At 42.8% G+C, this 25,519-nt stretch overlaps 1 protein-coding gene across 1 annotated transcript in view; it reads left to right on the forward strand.

Annotated features, from left to right (window-relative positions):
• LOC139384069 (ryanodine receptor 3-like) overlaps positions 1-25,519 on the forward strand; it is a 159,766-nt gene that overhangs the window by 18,841 nt on the left and 115,406 nt on the right. The window contains exon 2 of the mRNA XM_071128705.1: positions 14,124-14,243. Within this exon, the coding sequence (XP_070984806.1) occupies positions 14,124-14,243 (120 nt within the window). The remainder of the gene's footprint in view (positions 1-14,123; positions 14,244-25,519) is intronic.

Consider the following 25,519-nt stretch of genomic DNA (forward strand, 5'->3'; position numbering starts at 1 on the left):
GAAGGTCTGTAGAGAAATAGTAGGCTACACATGAAAAAGGATAATTGGAATGGCTCTGTACCCTACATATTGCAGTCCAGAGTTTATGCTACTGTAGCGCTCTGTAAAGCTGTCATATTCAGTGCCGTAAGCAACCTGTTTAGAGCAGGCTGAAATGTTTAATGGATGTTGAGATTAATTTTGGGTGTCACTCTCGGGAGAAGGAATGGAATGCAGCGGTGGACTGTGTGGTGCTGCCAGGCAGCTTGTTCTGCCGGTTGCCTCTAGACCCCGCATTAGCACTCCCCCCCCCCCCCAGCAGCAACAGAACAGAACAGCACACTCACAGGAACAAAGCACTCTGCTCGCTTCTCCACTCCAACATGGCACTCACTCTCTCTCGGTCTGAGTCACGCCAAGAGAGGGAAACAGCTAGTCCATGAATCATTCCAACACAAACTCATACAGCCAGAGACAACTTTGTATTTCACCAGGAATGTTCTGCAATGAACTTACAGTATCGGACGTCTTTGATACGGGTGGCAGGGAGGGAGGAACTGAGGAAGGAATGGAGGAAGCATTTCGCTACACTCGCATTAACATCTGCTAACCATGTGTATGTTACAAATAACATTTGATTTGGAAGGGTGACAATCATTTTTCTCCCTAAAAGTGATCTAATTTGAAAACACTTATCACCCTCCCTGACATTAACTCGCCAGAGATATGGGGGTATTATATCTGAACCATGTTGGGGGCTGAGCCCTAAAGGTGTAAACACTTACAGGAATAGTTAAGTGACTGTATTAAGTGTGTATATTTTCTCTGTCATTCCATATATCATCTGTCTTGCAAAACAGATGGAGGGACCCTGTGCACCATTCCTCTGAGGCCTACCTACAGCACGTATACCTCAGGAGCTGAGGAGGAGCTCTACGGTTACTGACTAGATGAGGGCAATGGGCCTGGTGAACACCTGGTGTTGTCTGTACAGACTTCTTCCAGAAACAGTAGCATAGAGGGGAATGAAACCACCCATGAACTTGTCCCACAGCTTTATTTTGTTATACGGTGCCTGGCCAGGTGTAACTATCTGTGTGTAACTATCCAAACACTCTGCAGGAGAACCAGCCCCCTGCAGTGTTGAGTGGCGTGGACCCTCCATGGCTGGCTGTGTGTCGTGCGGATGGGGCTGTGTTGCTGCCCACAGCCCTGCAGGATGAGGGGTACAGGGTATGGAGGGTACCAGGGAATGGGCAGGCCAGTGGACTGTGTGACGGAGTGCCTCTGGGTCAGGTTGCTCCCCCTGGGAAGTGCCGCTTACTACCTCTCCCTCTGACTCTCTAGATAGACCAGATGACTCCTCTGTGTTCCTGTCGGATCACTTTGCCATCAATTCACCAGATTCCTTGGCCCGGGATCAAGCTAGGAGAGACTGAAAAAGCCCTCCTCAAATAGGGAGTGCTGCTGCAGTGGGGGCTGGAGGCTAGAGTTTACGACTTCTGTACTGGACATCTTTCACTCGATGGCAAGCTTTACAACAGTAAATCTTATTTTATTAAATAGGGGCCAAGTTCACTCACCACCTCTTTCGCAAACACACTCACTTGTTCGAGGGATCTGCATGGCTTATATACCCAACTGACTGAGTAGCTGGAGTCAAAATAGAAAGCAAGATTTACATCATTTTAAGGTGACAAGTTAGTGACACTGTAATGGATGGTGGGCCGGCAGCCATATTATATGACCAGACTTTATACAAGCCATGCAGTCCATGGTTGATGGATTCAGGGAGGGACCCTCTTCAAGTTACCACACAAACATTGCTTGCCAGGTTGTTAGGACATGAAGTATTTGACTCTTCATGTGTAATGTTAATCATTTCTAGCCCCACTGCTAAAAAAGTATTACTAAGTTCTAAATTGAGTTTGACATATGGTTGATGAAAATAGATACTCTTCCTGTGGATAGATTGTGGTGTAGTATAGTGCAAGCCAGTAATATTAGCTGAAGGGTAACACTATGTGCCATTTCTTATTGGGGGAAAGGTCTATTGTTTTCCTCCTGCATTGTGGTTGTTAGCTAGATACTTTTAGTCTCTTCTCTGTTTGCTTTGTTTTGAGTAGCCTGCATAAATATCTATAAATAATGTACTCTATTAGAGGACGACCGATTTAAGATTTTTCAACACTGATAACAATTAAAGCTGATACCGATTAATCGGACAATTTACATTTTTTACATTTGTAATAATGGCAATTACAACAATACTGAATTAACACTTATTTTAACTTAATATAATACATCAATAATATCAATTTAGCCTCAAATAAATAATGAAACATGTTCAATTTGGTTTAAATAATGCAAAAACAAAGTGTTGGAGAAGAAAGTAAAAGTGCAATATGTGCCATGTAAAAAAGCTAACGTTTAAGTTCCTTGCTCAGAACATGAGAATATATGAAAGCTGGTGGTTCCTTTTAACATGAGTCTTCAATATTCCCAGGTAAGAAGTTTTAGGTTGTAGTTATTATAGGAATTATAGGCTTGAAGTCATAAACAGCGCAATACTTGAAGAATTGCAAAGAGCCGCTGGCAAACGCATGAAAGTGCTGTTTGAATGAATGCTTACGAGCCTGCTGCTGCCTACCATCACTCAGTCAGACTGCTCTATCAAATATCAAATCATAGACTTAATTATAACATAATAAAACACAGAAATACGAGCCTTTGGTCATTAATATGGTAGAATCCAGAAACTATCATTTCGAAAACAAAACGTTTATTTTTTCAGTGAAATACGGAACCGTTACATATTTTTTCTAACGGGTGTCATCCCTAAGTCTAAATATTGCTGTTACATTGCACAACCTTCAATGTTCTGTCATAATTATGTACAATTCTGGCAAATTAATTACGGCCTTTGTTAGGAATAAATGGACTTCACACAGTTCGCAATGAGCCAGGCGGCCCAAACTATATACAGTGGGGCAAAAAAGTATTTAGTCAGCCACCAATTGTGCAAGTTCTCCCACTTAAAAAGATGAGAGAGGCCTGTAATTTATCATAGGTACACTTCAACTATGACAGACAAAATGATTTTTTTCCCCCCAGAAAATCACATTGTAGGATTTTTTATGAATTTATTTGCAAATTATGGTGGAAAATAAGTATTTGGTCAATAACAAAAGTTTATCTCAATACTTTGTTATATACCGTTTGTTGGCAATGACAGAGGTCAAACGTTTTCTGTAAGTCTTCACAAGGTTTTCACACACTGTTGCTGGTATTTTGGCCCATTCCTCCATGCAGATCTCCTCTAGAACAGTGATGTTTTGGGGCTGTTGCTGGGCAACACGGACTTTCAACTCCCTCCAAAGATTTTCTATGGGGTTGAGATCTGGAGACTGGCTAGGCCACTCCAGGACCTTGAAATGCTTCTTACGAAGCCACTCCTTCGTTGTGGACAGGTGTCTTTTATACTGATAACAAATTCAAACAGGTGCCATTAATACAGGTAATGAGTGGAGGACAGAGGAGCCTCTTATTTAAAGAAGAAGTTACAGGTCTGTGAGAGCCAGAAATCTTGCTTGTTTGTAGGTGACCAAATACTTATTTTCCACAGCCCAAAGCGTCACGGTTTTGTTCTTTGTTTTGTTGGCGTCATTTTTAAAGCTTACCATGCTGCACCTTGGTCCAGTCCTTCAGCCAGCCGTGACAACTTGTGTATCGATTTTAAAGAAAGGCATTGATGTTTATGGTTCGGTACATTGGTGCAACGACAGTGCTTTTTTCGCAAATGCGCTTGTTAAATCATCACCCATTTGTCAGGCTTTGATTCAATGGGAAATTAACAGGCACCGCATCGATTATTTGCAATGCAGGACACGCTAGATAAACTAGTAATATCATCAACCATGTGTAGTTAACTAGTGACTATGTTAAGATTGATTTGTTTTTTTTATAAGATAAGTTTAATGCTAGGTCACACCTTACCTTGGCTTCTTGCTGCCCTCGCGTAACAGCCTGCCACGCAGGCTCCTCGGAGTGCAATGTAAGGCAGGCGGTTAGAGCGTTGGACTAGTAACCGGAAGGTTGCAAAAACTAATCCCAGAGCTGACAAGGTAAAAATCTGTCATTCTGCCCCTGAACAAGGCAGTTAACACACCATTCCTAGGCCATCATTGAAAATAAGAATGTGTACTTAACTGACTTGCCTAGTTAAATAAAGGTTTAAAAAAAAAAATTGGGGGGGGGGGGGAATCGGTGTCCAAAAATACCAATTACCGATTGCTATGAAAACTTGAAAACGGCCCTGATTAATCGGTCGACCTCTATACAGTATATTGTCTAAGTATTCCTCACCGCAGAGCCTGCAGAGTTCCGTATGTAGGCCTGCAGAGTTCCTGTTACAACCCTAGTCAGTGTGGTGAGGTGTTACCCTCTGAAGTACTGACCTCTTTTCAAACTACAAATCAAACGCTCACATCTCTGATGCCTCTCGGGAAAATTTCTGTTGAATCTCTGAACAGTTCCCCCTGATACTTTGCATATTCAAATGGAATAGTTTCCTCTGACTGTCATTCTACCAGCATTGGACGAGACTATGGTAGTGAATATATTGGCTAGTCCACAAAGTCTGAACAGTGCACTAGTTCAGTACTGAAGTACCTCTCAGGAGGAGATTTAATAAAATAAAGTTTTAAACAGTGAGTTTGATGGTAGGACCTGATTTCCTCTAATTCTGCTGTGATTGAGGCATGGTAAAATCCACCTGGTCCATAACACCTTGTTCCCTCAGCCCTCTGATGTAGCCTTGTGTGCTAGGCTTCTAGGTACAAAGAAAATGTGAGAAAATGACATCTGGCGAAGTGAAAGTACCTGTGATTTGATCATGGAGGAGGTGATTAAGAAACTTGTCACCAGTTTATCACATCAAGCCTCAGTCTGTCACCTCAGTCTTGACTGTGCAGTGTCAGTATTCACAGAACGGGTACAAAGTGATTTAGTCTGCAGCATGTTCAGGGAGATTTGGGATGTGCTTCACTGTTACTGTACAGAAATATCAAGTAATTTCAGTACATAGGGCTACAGTGACTATAGCAAATCAGGGAAATGAGCTGAGCCATCATTCATGTACAGTAGTAGTAGCAGCAGGCTTTTAGTTCTGCTCAATGTCAAACTGCTTTACTAGGGATGTGACCGCATTTAACGTGTCAAGATGCACTCAGTTCCTTCAAGGATCACTCAGGGGGATGTGAAATCCAAAAGGCCTGATTCAGAGAGTGAGAGTCAGTGTCAGGTCAGTGACAAGGACAGAGGGTCCTCTAAAGCTTTTCATAGAATCAGATAACATTCATGATGGTACAGATACACTATATACAGTGCCTTCAGTAAGTATTCAGACCCTTTGACTTTTTCCACATTTTATGTTACATCCTTCATCTAAAATGTATTAAGTAAAACAATCCTCAATCTACACACAATACCCCATAATGACAAAGCGAAAACAGGTTTTTAGACATTTTAGCAAATGTATTAAAAAAACATACCATATTTGCATAAGTATTCAGACCTTTTGCTATGAGACTCGAAATTGAGCTCAGATGCATCCTGTTTCCAAGTTTTCATAACAATCGGAAATCGGTATTTTTGGACACCGATTTGGCCGTTTTTTAAATTGATTTTTTAAAAACCTTTATTTAACTAGGAAAGTCAGTTAAGAACAAATTCTTATTTACACTGACAACCTAGGAACGGTGGGTTAACTGCCTTGTTCAGGGGCAGAACAACAGATTTTTACCTTGTCAGCTCGGGATTTGCAACCTTACAGTTAACTAGTCCAATGCTCTAACCACCTGATTACATTGCACTCCACAAGGAGCCTGCCTGTTATGCGAATGCAGCAAGAAGCCAAGGTAAGTTGCTAGCTAGCATTAAACTTATCTTAGAAAAAACAATCAATCAATCATAATCACTAGTCATCACATGGTTGATGATATTACTAGTTTATCTAGCGTGTCCTGCGCATATAATCAATGCGGTGGCATTCGCGAAAAGGACTGTCGTTGCCTTTCTTAAATGCCTTTCTTAAAATCAATACACAAGTATATATTTTTAAACCTGCATATTTAGTTAATATTGCCTGCTAACATGAATTTGTTTTAACTAGGAAAAATTGTGTCACTTCTCTTGCAACAGAGTCAGGGTATATGCAGCAGTTTGGGCTGCCTAGCTCATTGCAAACTGTGTGAAGACTATTTCTTCCTAACAAAGACAGCCAACTTCGCCAACTGGGTGATGATTTAACAAAATCCTTGCACGAATGTACCTAACCCTAAACATCAATGCCTTTCTTGAAATCAATACACAGAAGTATATATTTTTAAACCTGCATATTTAGCTAAAAGAAATCCAGGTTAGCAGGCAATATTAACCAGGTGAAATTGTGTCACTTCTCTTGCGTTCATTGCACCAGAGTCAGGGTATATACAACAGTTTGGGCTGCCTGGCTCATTCTGAACTAATTTGCAATTGTATGTATTGTAATGTAATTATGACATAACATTGAAGGTTGTGCAATGTAACAGGAATATTTAGACTTATGGATGACACCCGTTAGATAAAATACGGAACGGTTCCGTATTTCACTGAAAGAATAAACGTCTTGTTTTCGAGATGATGATAGTTTCCGGATTCGACCATATTAATGACCAAATGCTCGTAATTCTGTGTGTTATTATGTTATAATTAAGTCTATGATTTGATAGCGCAGTCTGACTGAGCGATGGTAGGCCCCAGCAGGCTCGTAAGCGTTCATTCAAACAGCAATTTTGTGCGTTTTACCAGAAGCTCTTTGCAATTCTTCAAGCACTGCACTGTTTATGACTTCAAGCCTATCTACTCCCGAGATTAGGCTGGTGTAACCGATGTGAAATGGCTAGCTAGTTAGTGGAGTGTGCGCTAATAGCGTTTCAAACGTCACTCGCTCTGAGACTTGGAGTAGTTGTTCCCCTTGCTCTGCATGGGTAATGCTGCGTCGAGGGTGGCTGTTGTCGATGTGTTCCTGGTTCGAGCCCAGGTAGGAGCGAGGAGAGGGACGGAAGCTATACTGTTACACTGGCAATACTAATGTATAAGGTATATGAAAGGTATATGAAATACAAATCGTATAGAGAGAAATAGTCCTATAATTCCTATAATAACTACAACCTAATACTTCTTACCTTGGAATATTGAAGACTCATGTTGAAAGGAACCACCAGCTTTCATGTTCTGAGCAAGGAACTTAAACGTTAGCTTTTTTACATGGCACATATTGCACTTTTACTTTCTTCTCCAACACTTTGTTTTTGCATTATTTAAACAAAATTGAACATATTTAATTATTTATTTGAGGCTACATTGATTTTATTGATGTATTATATTAAGTTAAAATAAGTGTTCATTCAGTATTGTTGTAATTGTCATTATTACAAATAAATAAATAAAAATCGGCCAATTAATTGGAATCAGCTTTTTTTGGGGGGGGGGGTCCTCCAATAATCGGTATCGGTATTGAAAAATCAGATTCGGTCGACCTCTACTCTGAAGTATCCATTCTAACCACGAAAGACTCCAGGGATGCAAAGAGAAGTTCAGATGAACTTTTCAACAGAGATCACGACGACACACTGAGCGTAAATACCTCTATATATATATATATATTGATTACAATTATTCCCGAATGAGTGAGCGTTCATGTGCAAAGAATTAGCATTTCAATTAATACAATTATCAACTGTGTAGTGTCTTTGGTCTTTCCGCCCTTCTCACTTCCCTTAACCAACCAAGCCGCCATATCGGTTTAGCCCACTAGGGAACATTCCCTATCATTTCCTTGTAACCATCCACTGTTTGTTTGCACAAGCATTTCTGTGATCATTTAGTTAGTTAGTAAATAAATGATTAAGACAATTGATGTATGGATGATTCATAGTGAAGGCTGGGTTCGTGCAGATAAGCAACAACTTACGACGTTTGGAATGAGACTAACGTGAGGTAAAGAATAACTCATTAATTAGAAGACTAATTGATCAGATATTAAAATATCTGAAAAGTTATATTAGGAAAATTGTAATCTGAAGATTTTCCTTGGTGCCTGACGTCCTAGTTAATTACATTTACATGCTTATAATAATAATAATAATATAATAATAATAATTACAGAGAATTGATTTGATAAAATAACAGTCTTCACTTTAATGATGCCAAAGACACGACAAGGGCCTTGATCAGAGAGGTAACCAAGAACCCGATGGTCACTCTGACAGCTCTAGAGTTCGTCTGTGGAGATGGAAGAACCTTCCAGAAGGACAACTTCTGCAGCACTCCACCAATCAAGCAGTTATGGTAGAGTGGCCAGACAGAAGCCACTCCTCAGTAAATGGCACATGACAGCCCGCTTGGAGTTTGCCAAAAGGCACCTAAAGAATCTCAGACCATGTGAAACCAACATTAAACTCTTTGGCCTGAATGTCAAGCGTCACATCTGGAGGAAACCTGGCACCATCCCTACTGTGAAGCATTGTGGTGGCAGCACCATGCTGTGGGATTGTTTTCAGAAGCAGGGATTGGGAGACTAGTCAGGATCAAGGCAAAGATGAATGGAGCAAAGTACAGAGAGATCCTTGATGAAAACCTGCTCCAGAGCGCTCAGGACCTCACACTGGAGCGAAGGTTCACCTTCCAACAGGACAACGACCCTAAGCACACAGCCAAGACAGCGCTGGAGAGGCTTCGGGACAAGTCTCTGAATGTCCTTGAGTGACCCAGCCAGAGCTCGGACGTGAACCCGATCAAACATCTCTGGAGAGATGGAAGGTTCACCTTCCAACAGGACAACGACCCTAAGCACACAGCCAAGACAGCGATGGAGAGGCTTCGGGACAAGTCTCTGAATGTCCTTGAGTGACCCAGCCAGAGCCCGGACGTGAACCCGATCAAACATCTCTGGAGAGACCTGAAAATAGCTGTGCAGCAACGCTCCCCATTCAACCTGACAGAGCTTGAGAGGATCTGCAGAGAAGAATGGGAGAAACTCCCCAAATACAGGTGTGTCAAAATTGTAGCATCATACCTAAGAAGACTCAAGGCTGTAATCGCTGCCAAAGGTGCTTCAACAAAGTACAGAGTAAAGGATCTGAATACTTATGTAAATGTCTTATCAGTATTTATTTATACATTTGCAAAAAAAATCAAAAAACCTGTTTTTGTCATTATGGTGTAGATTGAGGGGGGAAACACAAAATAATCAACTTAAGAATAAGGCTGTAACTTAACAAAATGTGGACAAGTGGACAAAGTCAAGGGGTCTGAATATTTCCGAAGGCACTGTTTTCAAAAGTATGTAGACACCCTTTTAAATTAGTGGATTCGGCTATTTCAACCAAACCCATTACTGACAGGTGTGTAAAATCGAGTACACAGCCATGCAATCCATAGACAAACATTGACAGTAGAATGGCTTTACTGAAGAGCTGTGACTTTCAACGTGGCACCGTCATAGGATGCCACCTTTCCAACAAGTCAGTTCAAGCAGCTGCACACAAGCCTAGGATCACCATGAGCAATACCAAGCATCGGCTGGAGTGGTGTAAAGCTTGGACTCTGGAGCAGTGGAAACGCATTCTCTGTAGTGATGAATCACGCTTCACCATCTGGCAGTCCAACGGTCGAGTATGGGTTTGGAGGATGCCAGGAGAACACTGCCTGCCCCAATGCATAGTGCCAACTCTAAAGTTTGGTGTACGAGGAATAATGGTCTGGAGCAGTTTTTCATGGTTCGGGCTTAGCGCTTCAGTTCCAGTGAAGGGAAATTATAACGATACAGCATACAATGACATTCTAGATGATTCTGTGTTTCCAACTTTGGGGAAGGCCCTTTCCTGTTTCAGCATGACATTGCCCCGGGGCACAAGAGGCCCATACAGAAATGGTAGTTTGAGATCGGTGTGGAAGAACTTGACTGGCCTGCACAGTGCCCTGACCTCAACCCCATCAAACACTTTTGTGAAGAATTGTAACGCCAACTGCGAGCCAGGGCTCATCGCCCAACATCAGTGCCTGACCTCACTAATTATCTTGTGGCTGAATGGAAGCAAGTCCCCACAGCAATGGTGCGTCATCTAATGGAAAACCTTCTCAGAAGAGTGGAGGCTGTCATAGAGGGAATATGAGATGTTCGATGAGCAGGTGTCCACATACTTTTGATCATGTGTAGTGATGGTTCATGACTTATGTTGTTTATATAGTGCTCTATTTAGGAATGACCTTATCAAAAATGCAGGTGACATTGTACTGCGTATATGCAAGTCAGATCAGTCAGTGTAAATTGAATCGTCCCAAGCTGACTCTTTCCCTCCCAGCCATTGTAGGCAGCTACCTCACACCCTGTGTTGGTCAGGTGAGATGGGAGGTCAGTGAGTGTGTGGGCCTTACCTAGCACGTGTGATTCATAATTCTGCTCTGAGACAGGGTTGAGAGACGAGGTAGACAGAGAGGGGTGTGGGGGTGCCAAACACGAGGACAAGACAGAGCCAGGGCCAGCCAGAGCTGTGATAGGAGTGGAGAGGGAACCGCTCTGATTGACGAGGGCCGCCTGACGGCAAAATACAGTATGACACAAATCAATGGTGGCCTCGTCTGGCCCAAATCACAGCTCCCCCAGTCTCAGTGTGGAGACTGGAGAGTGACTGCATATACAATGGTGGCCTCGTATGGCCCAAATCACAGCTCCCCCCAGTCTCAGTGTGGAGACTGGAAAGTGATTGCATATACAATGGTGGCCACTGGCCAAGTGTTGATATGCCATGCAGGCTGTTTACGTCAATTTAATTGATAACAAAGGAAAATAATGTTTTAAATTGATCTTTTTCTTCATGTTTGTATGATCTGATTCCGATTTCTGGCAGTAATTCACACCATAGTGCAGGGGTATAGTGAGTTGCAGCAGCATATCAAATCTAATGTTATTTGTCACATACACTGAATACTACAGGTGTAGACTTGAGCATGAAATGCTTACTTATGAGCCCTTTCCCAGAGTTGAAAAGTAAGAAGATTTGCACACAAAAATAGAATAAATAGTGTATATATATAATAACAATAAGGCTATATACTGAACAAAAATATAAAGGCAACATGTAAAGCTGACAGAAAATATCCCAGAAATGTTCCATACGCACAAAAAGGTTATTTCTCTCAAATTTTGTGCACACATTTCTCCTTCGCCAATATAATCCATCCACCTGACAGTGGCATATCAAGAAGCTGATTTAAATAACATGATCATTACACAGGTGCACCTATTTATTTAACCTTTATTTAACTAAGTCAAGTCAGTTAAGAACAAATTCTTATTTACAATGACGGCCTACCGGGGAACAGTGGGTTTACTACCTTGTTCAGGGGCAGAATGACAGATTTTTAACCAGGCAGCTCAGGGATTTGATCCATTAACCTATCAGTTACTGTCCCTATCAGTTAATGCTCTAACCACAAGGCTACCTGCCACGCCACCTTGTGCTGGGGACAACAAAAGGCCACTCTAAAATGTGCTGTTTTGTCACACAACACAATGCCACAGAGGTCTCAAATTTTGAGGGATCCTCCCTATATGCCGTCTCGTGGTCGGTAATCATGCCTACAGTAACACCGTTGTGTCGTCAGCAAACTTAATGATGGTGTTGAAGTCGTGCACAGCCACGCAATCGTGGGTGAACAAACAGGGAGTACAGGAGGGGATTAAGCACGCACCCCTGAGTGGCCCCCGTGTTGAGGATCAGCATGGAGGATGTGTTGTTGCGTAACCTCACCACCTGGGGGCCAGCCCATCAGGAAGTACAGGATCCAGTTGCAGAGGGAGGTGTTTACTTTGTGTCCTTAGCTTATTGATGAGCTTCGAGGGCACTATGGTGTTGAACGGTGAGCTGTAGTCAATGAACAGTATCCTGAAGTAGGTGTTCCTTTCGTCCAGGTGGAAAAGGGCAGTGTGGACTGCAATAGAGATTGTGTCATCTGTTGGGGTGGTATGGGAATTGGAGTAGGTCCTGGGTGTCTGGGATGATGGTGTTGATGTCAGCCATGACCAGACTGGGTCAGGTAAAGGTTACCTCAGCATCCGCTGTACTATTTTGTATGCTGTAGTTGAATTGGCCATTATATGTCCAAAACCAATATTTTCTGCTGTAATTATTGTCCTCAAGGCTTAAACATATCATGAAAGGGGAAAGAGTGCATAGGAAAAGGTATTGTAGGCAGTAGCGCCATAACATGCATGGATTGATAATTTCCTCACTGGCAGCTATTACAATGTGAACATAGACAACTTGAAAACATGTCTGAAGTGTTTTTTAAGACCTCGGGGCCTGTCACATTGCCTTTTACACTGATGTTCAGACACACAGCGACACAGGGCTGAATGCTGCTGCACCGCTCGGCTCTGGACTGCTACCACAGCTGCACAGTTAGCAACAACATCAGCCATTCTGCCTGCCTGTTACGCTGGGGATAGAATAATATCAATTTCACCGTTTACGCTGCCGGCGAGTCTTGTAAATGTAATCACAACATTTTCAGAACGAGGGCATTTGATTATATTTATTTTCAGATCTGTCAGTAAGCTGTGCACTTTAGCATAATGACACGATACAGTCTGAACATTCAACAGTGATGTGGTTAGGGTCGCTGCAGTATTACTGTAGTACAAATGGAACTTGCTTACAGCTTTAATGACTCGCATCCTTTTAACATTGTAATTTATTTCTAGAGCAATTCCCATTTGTTATGTGTATAGAACTAGTGTAAAACAGGCGTGAATAATCGTCCTGTTAATCATTCATAAACTGCTCAGTAATTCTCTAACAGAGATGTTCATTAACCAAATGCCGAGGGATGTTTATATGCTCTTATGCTGATATTGATTATGTTGTATAACATTCATACAATTATAATACACAGTCCGAAATAACCAAAAATAGTTTTCCAACAAGAAAATATTGATATTGCTATACTAGATATAGTGGATGTTTTCCTGCATATAGCTGTAATAACTATATTGATGACTAGAATGTGATGATTCTGGTGAAAATACATTATTAGCTGTTATTAGTACCTGTACTGACTCCAAATCGGTCTATGAATAAAACCAAATGATCTATTTACTCAGTAAAATGCATGCTACAGTGGGGCAAAAAAGTATTTAGTCAGCCACCAATTGTGCAAGTTCTCCCACTTAAAAATATGAGAGAGGCCTGTAATTTTCATCATAGGCACACTTCAATTATGTCAGACAAAATGAGGGAAAAAAATCCAGAAAATCACATTGTAGGATTTTTAATGAATTTATTTGCAAATTACACGGATCAGTCTCTTGTCTCATGAGCAAATCCAGCCCAAAGCAATACACAGCTAGATGCTTGATGATGCTCCTTAGCATACATTTCGACATTTAGCTAGATCATTATTTCCTTTTAAACCTGAACTCTCCAATCAATTACTTCAGCCTCATTTGTGCTATATAAACAGTGTAAATAGCCCAAAGGATGTTCGGCAGGCTTAAAGGAATCCCGGACGGATACTTTCAGTTTGATCACATTGGCAGAAGACTTCCCAATGAACAGCCAGAAACAGAGAGCCTACATAGGAGAACATATGTCAGTCATCCATTTTAACTCCTCAGGGTAGGTAGTCCTTTTCTTCAGCATTTGTGTCATCCTGTTCTCCTGTTCTGCATGGTGTGTCACCATGACCTCATTGAGAAGCAATAGACTAGAAATCTTACCTCACCAGTTTACCATGATAAAGTTGAAGGTGAAATAAAAGTGAAAAAAAATATTTCCCTGATATTTTAAGGTACCTATTTTGCTGTTGGAATATTGGGTAATTGAGAATATATGGTGGAGCCTGAATCTTCAACCAGTAGGACATGAACTGTAATGTTCGACAATTAAGTACAATGTGCATGACCTTCCCTATCGACCTGTCCAGTGTCTGGGGAGTTGAAGAATCTCCCCGTGTTAACAGGTGGTTGGTGGGCTCCTGTTGAGGGTAGTGGTGGTTTTCCTCTCACTCCTCCTCTCACTCTGAAAATGTTGTCTTGACAGGATGATGAAGTGGTGCTCCAGTGTGTCGCCTGCATCCACAAGGAGAATCGCAAGTTCTGCCTGACAGCAGAGGGGCTCGGCAATCGACTGTGCTACCTTGAACCCACGTCAGAGGCAAAGGTAGGCACAGAGAGACTACATACTGTGAAGAGGAATAGGCCTGTGACATTATTCATTGTTTGTTTCTCTCAAACTGAAAGCTTATGCAAAGAAAATTAGACAGCATTTCAGAGTGGCTCTAGCTCCAAGATATAATCCAGGATTTCCTACCGGAAATGAACATTTTGAATGTGGTATCATCACCAGAGTGGCTGATTCTCATACAGTTGAGTGTAGATAATACGCTTCTGAAACAGGGTGTATTTGAGGGGTCTTCTCAGGTGTTCTCCATAGTGTCCATTGAGTGGGATGAGAGAATCCCAGGGCTCAGCAAAGCTGCATGGGAAGCACATATTCACGTTACCAGGGTCTTTACGTTACCATGGTCTTTACATGACCAGGGTCTTTACGTTACCAGGGTCTTTACATTACCAGGGTCTTTACGTTACCAGGGTCTTTACATTACCAGGGTCTTTACATTACCAGGGTCTTTACGTTACATGGGTCTTTACGTTACCAGGGTCTTTACGTTACCAGGGTCTACACACGTAACCAGTCACTACTCATAAACCAGGGACAGACTGAGAGCAACATGGAAACAGCTTACTGTACCACATCATAAAGCTGCCTGATATGGACAAAAATCCATATAGCAATACATTGCCTGAATTGATGTGATAAACGATAAACCATTGTTTTTTTGTAATAATTTCAGCAACCCTACTACTAGTTTGATGGTTGAAGGCATCAATTGTCCCATTAACAAACCCATATTAGCAAACTTATTTAATTTCAAACTTTACATTTCTCTAGTATAGGCCCATTATTGTAATGAACGATATCAGCAAAATGCCTGTGATAAGTTATTGTTATAACTATTGGTATAATTGTCAGTCTAGATTCTACGTGTATAATTTTTTTCCTGATTGTACTTCTCAGCAGGCCTCCAGTTTAATGATAATGCTCAATTTGGAGAAGTTACACCATGCTGTTTTGCTTGACTAGTTTATAAACAAACTGTGGTTGTTTGCTATAATTGCTCAAAGCTGTAATGCAGCCTGTTACTTTGTCAGTGTGGTTTGTGCCACTAAGTGCAAAATTACTGCAAGTTATATAATGATGGATTGAGTGAAGCTTCATTTGTTTTAAACAAACCCGCATTTTTCACATCAAAGGATCTAGGTACAGTGCCTTGCAAAAGTTTTTCCTATTTTGTTGCATTACAACCTGTAATTTAAATGTGTTTTTTATTTGGATTTCAAGTAATAGACAGACATACACAAAATAGTCCAAATTGGTGAAGTGAAATTAAGAAAATGACTTGTTTCATATTTCACTTATAATCACAACTCCAGTGGGTCAGAAGTTTACATACAGTAAGGTGACTGTGCCTTTAAACGGCTTGGAAAATTCCATCATGGCTTTAGAAACTTCTGATAGGCTAATTGACATCATTTGGGACAATTGTAGGTGTGCCTGTGGATGTATTTCAAGGCCTACCTTCAAACTCAGTGCCTCTTTGACTGACATCAATGGAAAATCAAAAGAAATCAGCCAAGACCTCAGAAAAAAATATTGTAGACCTCCACAAGTCTGGTTCATCCTTGGGAGCAATTTACAAATGCCTGAATGTACCACGTTCATCTGTACAGACAATAGTACGCAAGTATAAACACCATGGGACCACGCAGCCATCATACCGCTCAGGAAGGAGACCCGTTCTGTATCCTAGAGATGACCGTACTTTGGTGCGAAAAGTGTAAATCAATCCCAGAGCAACAGCAAAGGACCTTGTGAAGATGCTGGAGGAAACAGGTACAAACGTATCTATATCCACAGAAAAACGAGTCCTATATTGACATAATCTGAAAGGCCGCTCAGCAAGGAGAAGCCACTGCTCCAAAACCGTCATACAAAAGCCAGACTACGGTTTGCAACTGCACATGGGGACAAAGACCGTACTTTTGGAGAAATGTCCTCTGGTCTGATGAAAGAAAAATAGAACTGTTTGGCCATAATGACCATAGTTATGTTTGGAGGATAAAAAGGGAGGCTTGCAAGCCAAATAACACCATCCCAACCGTGAAGCACGGGGGTGGCAGCATCATGTTGTGAGGGTGGCAGCATCATGTTGAGGGGGTGCTTTGCTGCAGGAGGGACTGGTGCACTTCACAAAATAGATGGCATCCTGAGGAAGGAAAATTATGTGGCTATATTGAAGCAACTTCTCAAGACATCAGTCAGGAAGTTAAAGCTTGGTCGCAAATGGGTCTTCCAAATGGACAATAACCCCAAGCATACTTCCAAAGTTGTGGCAAAATGGCTTAAGGACAACAAAGTCAAGGTATTGGAGTGGCCATCACAAAGCCCTGACCTCAAACCTATGGAAAATGTGCGGGCAGAACTGAAAAAGCGTGTGCGAGCAAGGAGGCCTATAAACATGACTTAGTTACACCAGCTCTGTCAGCAGAAATGGACCAAAATTCACCCAACTTATTGTGGGAAGCTTGTGGAAGGCTACCCGAAACGTTTGACCCAAGTTAAACAATTTAAAGGCAATGCTACCAAATACTATTTGAAAGTATGTAAACGTCTGACCCACTGGGAATGTGATGAAAGAAATAAAAGCTGAAATAAATAATTCTCTACTATTATTCTGACATTTCACATTCTTAAAATAAAGTGGTGATCCGAACTGACCTAAGACTGGGAATTTTTACTAGGATTAAATGTCAGGAATTGTGAAAAACTGAGTTTAAATGTATTTGGATAAGGTGTATGTAAACTTCCGACTTCAACTGTACTTGGAAAAAGAACACTGCTGTATAGGTCTATGAAAGCATTGCAGCATGGCACATCAAAGAAGCCACTTTGCAGCGCTGCAGATATCCAAGTGGCAATATTACACAGTGAAGCCAGTGGTTGTCTCCCTCATCAGCACTTCCCCAGTCCCATCCCTCTTTTACTGTAACATGGCATGATTGTTTTCCCATAGTAGAGCCTGTTGACAGTACAGGCTAATTGGATATTTCCTCATGGATTGTTATTTTAATCATAAACATTTAACATGGTCTCTGGTTAATTTCAGTGAGGCCGGAAAGTCAGACACAGAACGTAAGAGAGAGAGAGAGCGTTTTGGGGTGATGGTGATTTATGAATGCGCTGCACAGCTACAGTATTCCCCCTCTTTACCCTTACCCCACAGCACTCACCTAGGGATTGAAGGAGAGGCAGTTGGGAAGGTCCGGATGCTTCCATCCAAGAATGGATGGTAATTACACTAGACAGGTGTGATGGATGATCTCACTGTCTGCCACTTTGTCTTCATTGCCTGGTGTTACAGTTTGTATGAAACACCATCATCCCCCAGGGATAAGAGACGAGGAAGGGGGGAAAATGATGCAACTACCACTACAACCACAACCCAAGATCAGAATGATCAGATTGACTTGGATGCCCCCCTCCCTAGTGATGAAACAAATCGACTTGTGTGGCGTAGGGACACAGACACAGTTTTTTTGTGGGTGAGGTGTGAATGGAAGAGGTAGGGTTTCAGGTGCTTTCGGAAGATGGGCAGGGACTTCAGGGGGAAGCTGGTTCCACCATTGGGGTGCCAGGACTTCAGGGGGAAGCTGGTTCCACCATTGGGGTGCCAGGACTTCAGGGGGAAGCTGGTTCCACCATTGAGGTGTCAGGACTTCAGGGGGAAGCTGGTTCCACCATTGTAGTGCCAGGACAGAGAACATCTTGGACTGGGCTGGGAGGGTCAAGGGACCAGAGATGGCAGAACAGAGTGCTCACGTTGAGGGTTTGAGCATAGCCTGAAGGTAGGGAGGGGCAATTTCTCTTGCAGTTTCATAGGCAAGCACCGTGGTCTTGTAGTGGATGCGAGCCTCGACTGGATGCCAGTGGAGTGTGCGGAGGAGCGGGGTGACATGGGAGAACTTGGGAAGGTTGGAAACCAGGGGACTGCCGCATTCTGGATAAGTTGCATGGATGGCACAAGCGGGGAGCCCAGCCAACAGCAAGTTGCAGTAGTCCAGGCGGGAGAGGACAAGTGCCTGGATTAGGGCCTGCGTGTGAGGTAGGGTCGTACTCTACGGATGTTGTAGAGCATGAACCTGGAGGAGCGAGTCACTGCTTTGATGTTAGTCTAGAACAACAGGGTATTCTCCAGGGTCACACTAAGATTCTTTGCACTCTGGGAGGGAGACACTGGAGTTGTCAACCGTGATGAGATCTTTATGCGAGCAGGCCTTCCCCGGGAGGAAGAGCAGCTCCGTCTTGTCGAGGTTTGAGGTGGTGGGCCGATATCCCAGCTGAGATATCTGCGAGGCAAGCAGAGTAGTTGAGTAGTTGAGTTTCATTCGTATAGCAATGATAGGAGACCATGTGAGGATATGACAGAGCCGAGTAACTTGGTGTATAGAGAGAAACGATCCCTGGGGGACACCATGCTGCAGACACAGTGGATAGATCTGGAAGAATGAGAACAGAGGAGAGAAAGTCAGCTTTGGTGGAGAGCCTTCATGACACAGTAGCGGCCAGTCTCGGTTGAGTGACCCAACTTGAACTGGTTAGGGTCAAGAAGAACGTTCTGAGAGAAATAGCAGGCAAGTTGGTCAGAGACCGCACTCTCAAGTGTAAAAAAATAAAATAAAGATAGTTTTTGATGTCAGATGAGTCAAGTGTTGGTTTCTTGAGGAGGTTTCTCAGGCCATTTTGAAGTCAGAAGGGACACAGCCTGTGGTCAGGGATGAGTTGATGAGGGAAGTGAGGAATGTGAAAGGTCTCCAGAGATGGTCTAGAGGAGGGGATGGGGTCGAGTGGGCAGGTTTTCTGGTGGCCAGACCTCACTAGTCGCAGGATTTCATCTGGAGAGAAAGGGGAGAAAGAGCTCAAGGCGTTGGGTAGTTTCGTGTGAGTGTATGTCGTCAACCTTCTTTTCAACGTGGTTGACAAAGTCGTCAGCAGGGAGGGAGGGGGTGGAGGATTAAGGAAGAAGAAGGATGAAAAGAATTTCCTAGGGTTAGAGGTAGAAGTTTGAAATTTAGAGTAATAGGAAGTGGATTTTACAGCAGATACAGAAGAGAAGGTAGAGAAGGAGTGAAAGGATGATGGATCTTGCGGAAATGTATTTTTCCTCCATTTTCGCTTAGATGCCTGCAGCCCTGTTCTGTAAGCTCGCAATGAGTCACTCATTGAAAGGGGACAGTGCGAGTCATAGGATGAGGAAAAGGGAGGAGAGTAGGGCTGCAGAATCAGAAGACAGGAGGGAGAAGCATTTAACAGAAGAGAGCAATGATACGAAAGAAGAGTAGAGAGTAGTGGGAGAGAGAGCGAAGATTTTACCATCACATGACTATCTGGGTAGGGGCTGAGTGACTAGGGTTGGAGGAAAAGGAGACCGAAAAGGAAACAAAGTAGTGATCAGAGACTTGGAGGATTGTCGTGAGATTAGTAGGCAAACAGCCTCTAATAAAGATGAGGTCAAAAGAGGCAAGGAGTGGAAAGGGGGAGTTGGAAAGACATGAATCGAGGGCAGACGTCGGGAGGTTGAAGTTGCCAAGTACGAAGAGCGGTGAACCATCGTCGTGAAATTAGCAAGGTGTCAAGGCACCTGCTGGGCGATAGATGAAAACAATGTTAAGCTTGAGTGGACCAGTGACAGCATGAGAGAGGGAGAAAATCTCCAGTTAAGAGAAGTTAGTAGCCTTGTGCCACCACCGCAACTACCAGATGCTCTTGGACTATGAGAGAAAAAGTAGTCAGATGAAGAGAGATCAGCTGGAGTAGCAGTGTTCTCTGGGGTGATCCATGTCTTCATCGGGGCCAAAAAGTCAAGGGAGATGAACTCTGCATTCTTGACCGCAGATCGTCAGTTCCAAACACTGCCAGAGACCCAGAATTCCACATGGGTTGTGCACATAGGGTACACTAAATTAGAAGGGTTGCAGCCAAGGGGTGGGGAGTGTCTGTAAAGCCTACAGGGAGAAACACCAACAGGTATAGAAAACACACATAGTTGCCAAAGCTACTAAAGAACAGAAATTAGATCATCAGAAAATAACTAGATAAGATACTGAAGTGAGAGCATGGTATGGAGCCACTGACACAACCACCGTTTACAGCTGCCGTGGAGAAACCAGGGGAGACTGAAGTACTAACACTAATACTGATTGCTTTGCAGAGGTGAAACCACTCCCCCTCCGATACAGCCACTGTTAACCAAAACAAGTCACAAATTGCCATGCCCCCTAATCCTAGTTGATGTGTCAACAACTATCTGCAAGTTATGAGCAAGCTGGCCCCATCCCTCCGCTTTTTTACCAAAACAGTAGCGGGGAGTTAACTTTGTTATTGTTTCAACTGCTAATTGACACTTTAAACTGTGACATCAATCAGCCAATGAATAAGCAGTTGATTGTGATTTATGGCTAGCTGCTCTTCCCTGTTAGCTATCCCATGGTAGGACCACCAGAGAGCTGAAGCCCCCCATCTCTAAATCAACAATACACGTCTGTACTGTAAAGTCAATGTTTAATAAATGAGATGGTCAATCAACATTTAGATGAGATGATGATTCAGCCAACTACTCTAATGCACAGGATGTGCTCTGCCATTATGCCCGGGGTGTGCAAACTATGGCCTATTCAATCCGGCCCAAGGGAGGTGTGAGTAATAAAAAACTCCAGGCCAGTCCTGAAGGTCTGTATTTTCAAATAACTGCCCAATTTCTGGCCCTCAAATTGATTTTCACAACAAGTCAGTCCCCCAAAAATCTGTGTAGCCAAAACGTTTTCCCACCCATGCATTATAGTGAACACGAAGGAGGTATATTGATAGGTCATCTCTTTGGGGCAATCAAAGTGAAAGAGGTGTGTAACCCTTTAGACCTCCTCCCCAGAGAAGATGGGAAGCCCAGTCTAGTTGCTCCCCTCCCACAGCATGGGCCATAAACAAGAGAGCAGTGTGTAGACAAGCTGCTGTAAAGCTGTCTTCATGATATGCCCTCTCTGATTGAGGACACACAGGCCTACGCCCCCAGAGCCCCAACATCCTTCTCATTACCAGACCGCTCCACTCTGCTGTCAGAGGTCGCCTGTTATTCACCTGGGGAAACCAGGGTGTGGAGGTAGGGTTGGAGCAGATTCCTCCCTGCTACTCCGTATTGTGTTTCCCCAACAGCATGCCAAGAAAGAGTGGATCAGGAGAGGTATTTCTAGAAAACAGCTTGCTTAGAGGGCTTTGGGTTGGGTAATGATCAAATGGACGTTTTTTATAGTGTTTGTGCTTCTGTCGTTGTAAATCGTGTGTGTGTGTGTGTTTTTACTATAAAATTGTGATTATCTCAAAATTGACTGCATAATAATAGGTCATTAAAGTGAAGTCGGGGGACATTACTTTAAGCCATTTTGACACAGTATCTTTGACATTTCTGAAGCTGATGCTGGAGGCTACCCTGAGAGAGACACTTGGCTTCCGGTACAGGACAATATTTGTCGGGGCAAATGGTCGCGCCGGGGGGGGGTGGAAAATAATTATAATAATTTGTACACTGCAAATTGACCACAACTAGACCCACAAATAGATTTGTATTTGAAAATTACTATAATTTCATACCTTGATTACATTGAGACACAGTCACATTGTGTCTCACCATGATGATGATTTATTTATTCACTAAACACTTTGGGGGGGCCAAAAAGAATCACTCGCCTGTTGCCGACCCCTGCGTTACTACACAAGTCACTACAAATCATGACATTTCTGTTTTGCTGGCGTAAATCCACTGTCCTGCCGCCGGTGGTCAAGCTCTCTGGATCCATACTCCACCATGATTTAAATGTGCATAATTAAAATGCCTAGAGAACAGATAGCTGCATCGATACAGCTCTAGATTTTTTTCACATATTGACTTTGTTTTACCTGAGTGTAGCAAGCAGGTAGGCTCACAGCAGAGCAGAAATAAGTTGTCTGATGTTCCAATTTAAAGTTAGATTTACCTCTAACAAGGTGAACTAGTTTAGCCAAGTTTTACATCTTGCTACCTAAAAAGGAGGACAGTGTGTTTTTGGTGTGCTTAATTTATCTTGTAGTGGTACAGGTCACTAAGTATCTCTCTCTCTGCCTCATTCTGTCAGACTGCTGCCCTGTCCTGTATGGAGAAGGGATGGGTGCTGCAGTCCCTCTCTCTGTCCCGCTGTGCTCTGTCTCACATATTCATATAGTCTCTGTGAGTGTGAGCTCTAGTTTGACCAAGATCCACATACACCGCTGCTATAGGAACTGGCTGTAATCAGGGTTGTGGTCACATCAAGTCAATTCAGAAAGTAAACCACATTCCAATTCCACATTTTCCTAATTGAAAAGAATTGAAGATAATTGGAATTTGAATGTCAGTGTACTTCCTCAATTGACTGGAATTGAAATGGAATTGACCCCAACCCTGGCAGTAATCATTTGGAATTTGGCCCTTGATCAGTGGATGTTTTTTTTTAAAAATCAGTAGCTAAAGCTCCCCTTGGTCAAATTAGTCATGTATAAACTTTACCTTTCATTTTAAATGAAAACTTTAGTTGAAAAGTTGCATCACGTAGAGCAACCTGGGTTGACCGGACTCCATAATGTTTTTAGGAGCAGCATAGAGACAAATGACTGTAAGCTTTTCCCCTATCAAATAAGATTGATTTGAGGTTTTCAACGACATCTGTGTTATTGCATTCCTCTCACTCTGCAGTGCTAAAGGAATGTGGAACAGTCATCCCAAATTGGTTTTCAAGTGCAATCCATCTCTGGTGTTTGTGATTGATGGTTGTTATGATTATCAGTCATGGATGTTATGGACAAATATGCTGAGTGAACAACACACTCAGTCAGTCTGTGACTAAACAATCTGAGGACCGGGCTTCTCTAGTGACCAATATGAAGCCTTATTCTGGGTTTACATTTCATATTTTAGCCTTTTCAACACAGTTTGAAATACTCACTTGTAATTGCATATTGTCTACTGTAGGTGTTCCCAAACAGGGGTACGTGCAATGCTGTCGGGGGTACGCCAAATAAAAATGTGATTCACATTGAAAAAAATTAAATACCTTTTTTTTTCTCTTCACATTTTCAAACAGTCCATTTATATTTTCCAACGGGGTTATACATTTGGGTGAGGTTTTTTTCTCACCTGAGTAGCCTTGTTTCACTGCCAAAAGCATATATGATGAGAACTACATTGATTTGGGGTTCACTTATATTGGGAGTTGTGCTTTTCCTCAGCCACAGTGTGTTAAATGTGCAAAAGTACTATCTCACAACTCGATGAAACCTTCACTCTTGTGCAAACATTTATAAACAAAGCATGCCAATTTGAAAAATAAGCCACAGGAGTTTTTTGAGTGAGAATTTGGACGACTTTCGAGTAGTAAGGGGTATGAAAGCAACAGATACCATTAATAAGAAGGGGCTAGAAGCGTCTTATATGGTGAGCTACCTAGTGGCTAGGACAGGCAAGCCCCATACTATATGCGTTGCAGCTGGATGAGTCAACAGACGAGGCCTGGCACAGCTCCTGGTATATGTCCGTTACGTTTATGAGGGGTCAATTAAGGAAGACATCCTCTTCTGGAAACCAGGACAACAGGGGAGGATATATTTTAAGTACTGGACAGCTTTGTGACATCAAATGGACTTTGGTGGTCAAGATGTGTTGGTATCTGTACTTATGGTGCAAAAGCCATGACAGGGAGACATAATGGAGTGGTAATGCGCGTGCAAGCAGTTGCTCTTTTGACGCCACTTTGGTGCACTGTTGCATCCACCGAGAGGCTAAGGGAATGCTGCTATGGGAATGCCTGACAGCTTGAAAGACATTTGGACACTACAGTGAAAATGGTTAACTTTGTTAAAGCAAGGCCCCTGAACTCTCGTGCATTTTCTGCACTATGCAATGATATGGGCAGCGACCATGTAACACTTTTACAACTTACAGAAGTGCGCTGGTTATCAAAGGGCAAAAAATTGAGAGACGAAGTTGTCTTTACTGACCATTTTCACTTGTCTGACTGCTTGCATGATGACGAGTTTCTCACACGACTGGCCGATCTGGGTGATGTTTTTTCATCGCCTGAATTATCTGAATCTAGGATTACAGGGACTCTCTGCAACTATATTCAATGTGCGGGACAAAATTGAGGCTGTGATTAAGAAGTTGGAGCTCTTTTCTGTCTGCATTAACAAGGACAACACACAGGTCTTTCCATCATTGTATGATTGTTTTGTGTGCAAATGAACTCAAGCTTACTGACAATGTCAAGTGTGATATAGCGAAGCACCTGAGTGAGTTGGGTGGGCAATTACACAGGTACTTCCCCCGACACAGATGACACAAACAACTGGATTCGTTATCCCTTTCATGCCCTGCCTCCAGTCCACTTGCCGATATCTGAACAAGAGAGCCTCATCGAAATTGCAACAAGCAGTTCTGTGAAAATGTAATTTAATCAGAAGCCGCTGCCAGATTTCTGGATTGGGCTGTGCTCAGAGTATCCTGCCTTGGCAAGTTAAGACTGTTAAGACACTGATGCCCTTTGCAATCACTTACCTATGTGAGAGTGGATTCTCGGCCTTCACTAGCATAAAAACTACACTGCTCAAAAAAAATAAAGGGAACACTTAAACAACACAATGTAACTCCAAGTCAATCACACTTCTGTGAAATCAAACTGTCCACTTAGGAAGCAACACTGATTGACAATAAATTGCACATGCTGTTGTGCAAATGGAATAGACAACGGGTGGAAATTATAGGCAATTAGCAAGACACCCCCAATAAAGGAGTGGTTCTGCAGGTGGTAACCACAGACCACTTCTCAGTTCCTATGCTTCCTTGCTGATGTTTTGGTCACTTTTGAATGCTGGCGGTGCTTTCACTCTAGTGGTAGCATGAGACGGAGTCTACAACCCACGCAAGTGGCTCAGGTAGTGCAGCTCATCCAGGATGGCACATCAATGCGATGGCAAGAAGGTTTGCTGTGTGTCAGCGTAGTGTCCAGAGTATGGAGGCGCTACCAGGAGACAGGCCAGTACATCAGGAGACGTGGAGGAGGCCGTAAGAGGGCAACAACCCAGCAGCCGGACCGCTACCTCCGCCTTTGTGCAAGGAGGAGCAGGAGGAGCACTACCAGAGCCCTGCAAAATGACCTCCAGCAGGCCACAAATGTGCATGTGTCTGCTCAAATGGTCAGAAACAGACTCCGTGAGGGTGGTATGAGAGCCCGACGTCCACAGGTGGGGGTTGTGCT

This window comes from Oncorhynchus clarkii, chromosome 25, assembly GCF_045791955.1.
Source record: "Oncorhynchus clarkii lewisi isolate Uvic-CL-2024 chromosome 25, UVic_Ocla_1.0, whole genome shotgun sequence".
Taxonomy (NCBI): domain Eukaryota; kingdom Metazoa; phylum Chordata; class Actinopteri; order Salmoniformes; family Salmonidae; genus Oncorhynchus; species Oncorhynchus clarkii.